General features: G+C 47.1%; 1 protein-coding gene across 1 annotated transcript; it reads left to right on the top strand.

Moving 5' to 3' along the window:
• The first annotated feature begins 269 nt into the window (after nucleotides 1-269).
• Pdp2 (pyruvate dehydrogenase phosphatase catalytic subunit 2) lies at nucleotides 270-4,370 on the top strand. The gene is given in 3 exon segments (XM_051201532.1): nucleotides 270-451; nucleotides 2,476-3,804; nucleotides 3,806-4,370. Coding segments are annotated over 2 exon segments (1,593 nt in total). The 5' UTR covers nucleotides 270-451; nucleotides 2,476-2,517; the 3' UTR covers nucleotides 4,112-4,370.
• The last annotated feature ends 1,029 nt before the right edge of the window (nucleotides 4,371-5,399 follow it).

Genomic DNA, 5,399 nt, shown 5'->3' with positions numbered 1-5,399 from the left:
GAGAAGAAACAAAACCTGGAGGAACCTATGCAAGAATGAACAATAAGGAACCAGAGACCTCTCTAGGTTCTGGGCCTGAGGGTGTGGCGATAAGGCAAGCTGGGGGTGTAGTCCCACGTGACAGCCTGGTGGCGTTGTGGCTGCTCAAATGCTACCGTATCCCCGAGGGTAGAGAGCAGGGCGGCTCCTCCAGGCCCCGCCTCTCTGTCTTCCTCTTTCCCTCTCCATCCATTGGGTAATGACTATGTCTATCAAGGGCCCGCCTTCGAAGTTAAGCCAATAAGAAATGGCGGGAGGGAGCTTTCTTCTAGTGCTGGTTCCTAGACTAGGGGCCTCTCTGGGGAAGTAAAACCCGGTCTCTGCAACGGAGGCACTGCACGCAGGATCTGAGCTGAGAGCCTCTGTCGAGTGCGAGCGGCGCAAGCTGGTGAGGGGAGGACGAGGGTACGAGGTAAGGAAGGGGACGGGTAGGGGTGCGGGCATGTTCCCCAGCCTGGCCTGCGGGCACCTCAGGTGATGGGGCGGAGAGGAGATGAGGTGAGAGGGCGGGACGAGCTGGTCCCCGGTCGTGGTCACCCCACTCGCGCGCAAGCGCCACGTGGGCCCGCGCACTAGTGGAATCGGCTGCTTAGCCGGTTCTGTGCAGCTTCCTTAGTACTGGAGCGCCCGTGAGCTGGGCGTTGCAAAGTGGATTCCTGTCTCACAGCTTGGAAAGCCAAGGTTCAGAACACTAAACCAGAGCCCGGGTTCTTAACCAGTGAACCTTGCCTCCAGGGGCGCTAAATTCTGCCTCATCTGCGGAGAACGGTTTTCATTGCGCCCAGCTGCCTGTACTTTCTGCAGGGTCAAGGGGCGTCCGAGGCCGACTGCCTCTGAATGACCTCATCTGCCCCAAGTTCAGCCGGCTGGGGAATGGATGGTCTGCACTGGCTTTGGGAAATCAATTTGACAGTGCGTTTATACCCTTTGACCTACTGATTTTGGAAACAAGTAAGGAAAAGGTGGCTGTAAAGGCCGTGCAGTTTGGTGTTTAGTAAGTACCAGGTTAGCGGAAACAAGCTCCAAGTCTCCAATAATTGTGAATGTTTATGGCAAACTCGACAAATTGTACTATCACTGAAAACATTGTCTTTAGCACGGAAGCCAGATTAAATGTACTTGGCTCAACGATATAAAACCCTGTACCGAATAACTAGAAGAATGTACCCCAATGGCAAAAATAGTGAAAACCTCTTTTGATTTAATTTAATTTAAATTAATGATTTAATTTTTCTGTGTAGCCTTGGCTCTTCTGGAATTCACTATAGACAGGCTGGCCTTGAACTCAAGAGATCTGCCTGCTTCTGCCACCCTAGTGCTGGGATTAATGGCGTGTGCCACCACACTGGGTCTTCTGTGTAGCTGGCCTCTACTTCCCTATGCTTCCCAAATGCTGGGGTTGAAGGTTTGCATCACCACCCCGAACTCCTTGAATCCCACCCTGCATGGCTGGCCCAGAATGATGCCAAAAACAATCTGCTATGTAAATCAGGCTAGCCTTGAACTCACAAAGTTTAGCTTGCCTCTGTCTCTAAGCCTCCCAAATTCTGGAATTAAAGTCATGTAGCACCATGCCTTGCCTGAAAGTGTCCTATTCTATTTTATTTTTACAAACTTACACAACCCACCCCTCACCCCTTTTCTTTTTCTGTGTATCCCTGGCTGTCCCGGAACTCTTCTTTGAAGACCAGGCAGGCCTCCCAACTCAGATCCCCCTGCCTTTGCCTCAGGAGTACTGGGATTAAAGTGTACCCTCACCACCTTTAATCCCATTACTACTCAGGAGGCTGGAGCAGGCAGATTTATGAGTTTTAGGACAGCCTGATCTACACCAAGAATTTCATGCCCTCCAGGGTGGCAAAACAGTGACAACAGCAAAAAACATTCCCAAATTTGTGAGAACAGTACCCAGTGGCTGTAATTCTAGCTACTCTGGAATCTGAGACGGGGAGGAGCTAAAGTTCAAATCCAGCCTTGCAACTCGTTGAGACCCTGTATAAGTATAGAAGGGGGGCTGGGCATCTATAGATCAGTGCTATGGAGACTAGTGAAACAGGTCTGTTAAATATAGGTCACTGTGGCTCTGAAATTGCCAAGTTGTGCTAATATTTGAGGACCTGTTGTGTACCAGGTACAGGACTGGACTCAGGATAGCTGCCAGTTAGCAGCTATGTGTCTGGAATTCATGGAGTAGATAGATTGCTTGGGAGGGCAGCTACCTAAGATAACAGCAGGGGAGATTAAATAAGGGAGCTAGCTAGATAGGAGGCTTTGGTCTGAGAAAGGGCTCAGGAAAGGAGAGGAAAAGGCACAAGGCAGCTAGCTGGGAGGAAGGCAGGAAGCTCTTATTGGCTCTATAAAACCAGAGAGAATATTAGCAAAAGAAATGTTTTAAAAATCTGAACTTTGAAGTTTTCATAAACATTAATTTTTCAGGCTGAAAAACAACCCACCTCCACTTGCCAATATAGTTTCAGAATGTCAAGTACTGTATCCTACCGGATCTTCAATTCTGCGAGGAATCGTATTGCTATATTTCAAGGGGGTAGACGCTTATACTCAAGGGATGCCTCAAATAGGAATCAACTGAAATGGAGGCATTTTCTTCGGACATCTTCTACTCTAAAGAACCATACTCCATGTGGTGGCTTTGCTTCCCAGAAAGCCTTCAGACACACATCAACCGAGGAAGAGGATTTCCATTTACAGCTTAGCCCTGAACAGGTCAATGATTTGCTTCGGGCTGGCGAGTCATCTCACAAGCTTTTTGATTTCAACAATGGAGTTCCAAATTCAGTGTTAAGGTTTGAGAGCAACCAGCTGGCTGCCAATTCCCCAGTGGAGGACCGACAAGGTGTAGCTTCCTGCATGCAAACCAACGGACTAATGTTTGGTATTTTTGATGGACATGGTGGCCATGCATGTGCACAAGCCGTGAGTGAGAGGCTCTTCTACTACATGGCAGTGTCCCTGATGTCCCACCAGACCTTGGAGCAGATGGAGGAAGCAATGGAAAACATGAAGCCTTTGCTACCCATTCTTCAGTGGCTCAAGCATCCTGGGGATAGCATTTATAAGGATGTCACATCAGTACATCTGGACCACCTCCGAGTCTATTGGCAGGAACTTCTTGACCTGCACATGGAAATGGGCTTGAGCATTGAAGAAGCATTGATGTACTCCTTCCAGAGACTAGATTCTGACATCTCACTGGAAATTCAGGCTCCTCTGGAAGATGAGGTGACAAAAAACTTATCCCTCCAGGTTGCTTTTTCTGGGGCAACAGCTTGCATGGCCCATGTCAATGGAATTCACCTGCATGTAGCAAATGCTGGTGACTGCCGGGCTATCCTTGGTGTCCAGGAAGACAATGGTGTGTGGTCCAGTTTACCGCTTACCTGTGACCACAATGCTTGGAATAAGGCTGAGCTGTCCCGGCTTAAGAGAGAACACCCTGAGTCTGAGGACAGGACACTCATCATAGATGATAGGCTGCTGGGTGTCCTCATACCCTGCAGGGCCTTTGGGGATGTCCAGCTAAAATGGAGTAAAGAGTTGCAAAGTAGTGTCCTAGGGAGGGGCTTTGATATTGAGGCCCTCAACATCTACCAGTTCACACCACCCCACTACTACACTCCACCCTATCTGACTGCCAAGCCTGAGGTTACATACCATAGGCTGAGGCCCCAAGATAAGTTCCTTGTGCTGGCCTCAGATGGTCTGTGGGACATGCTGGGCAATGAGGATGTGGTAAGGCTGGTGGCGGGGGCACCTATCCAAGATTGGTTGCCATAAGCCGGATCTGGACCAAAGACCAGCCAACCTGGGGCTCATGCAGAGTCTGCTGCAGCAGAGGAAAGCCAGTGGACTCCATGCAGCTGACCAAAATGCAGCCACACATCTGATCAGACATGCCATCGGGAATAATGAGTATGGGGAGATGGAGCCAGAGCGACTAGCTGCCATGCTGACCTTACCAGAAGATGTAGCCAGGATGTACCGGGATGACATCACTGTCATGGTGGTGTTTTTTAACTCCGAGTCAATTGATACATATTTTAAGGAGGGTTAAGAATCTTGTCCTGTTGCCAAGGCTAACACGAATACCCTTTAAAACATCCTCACTTCTAAGAGAGGAATTCAGACCTTGTTAAAGAATAGGAAGATGTAGATTGCTGAGTAATTGACTAACAAAGGAAGGTAAGGAAACCCAGACTTAGGGGGAAAGCATTAGCAGTGATTTTTGTCTCTGTGCATTGGTCAACTAATATACAGCAGACAGAATAAAGACTAAAATTGGCTTAGGCTCACATAGCTCATGTCCTTTATTTTATAAAGACACAAACAGTATCATTCTGTGCTTTTAAAGGATAAATTTAATCATGAGTCTAAGAATAAATAACTTCAGGATCTGAGACCCAGTTGCAAAATCTACGAATGTGATCTGAACTCTGTTATGGGCAACTTCTAGGCTATAGTTTTTGTTTATTTTGTTTTCTAATTATAGAAGCCTAGGTTTACAAAGCAGTCTTCAGCACTTTTCTATGTCATATTCTAACTTCCTGTGTGTGTGTGATTTTCTGTAGTGACTGAAGATATTCTGTGCCATTTGTATTTTAAAGCTCGTTAAATTTATTTTAAAACTGAATCCTCAAACTTGCGTTTAGAGCCACTCATCTTGTATTCTCAGCTGAGGATGAGAGGGCCAAGGTCTCTGAGTTGTCTGAATTTAATTGAATAGCCTTTAGTCCCTTCTTTGAGTCAAACCTTTGAGCCATACTGGGAGGTAACTTGTGTCTAATCCCTAACCCCCGGCTTTCTGCTCAGTAAAATGTTCCTCCAGGTTTAGCCACAGAATTATTCATAATTCTCATTCTTTCTGATTATATCCTTCAAACACTGACGCAATACTACCTCTGCTATGCTGCCCAGCCTCACCCTGCTGTTACTGGAAAATCTTTCACTTGTTCTATCTTCCAAAGTTTGGAAGAAAGGCAATGGTGTGGCCAGGTGGTAGTTGTGGACATTGAGGGTGGGCTTATTCAGTGGTTTATGAATTTAAGATTTCAGCCTGAGTCTAGAGTTGGGAAAAGAAAGCCCTAAGAGAATAGCCATGAGCCAAGGCTTTCTCTTTGCATCTTGGAAAGGAGGAGGGAGACTTATCAGATGGGACACCTGCCCCTGCCTGTTATGAATTGCCATTGCTATGCCTCAGGGATTAGACCATATTTGGTATGAGAGTTGGGTGGAAACTGAGATGCATCTGGTCATAGGGGCTGTAGAATCTTTGTGTTTGCTTGAAAGTTAACCCACATGGATCCTTTTTAGGGGATACATTTCTCCCTCTCTTTGGTGGCTGT

This window comes from Phodopus roborovskii, unplaced genomic scaffold (assembly GCF_943737965.1).
Source record: "Phodopus roborovskii unplaced genomic scaffold, PHOROB, whole genome shotgun sequence".
In the NCBI taxonomy this organism is placed as follows: domain Eukaryota; kingdom Metazoa; phylum Chordata; class Mammalia; order Rodentia; family Cricetidae; genus Phodopus; species Phodopus roborovskii.
The sequence above is the reverse complement of the archived record's forward strand: the minus strand, read 5'-3'. Positions and strand labels throughout refer to the sequence as shown.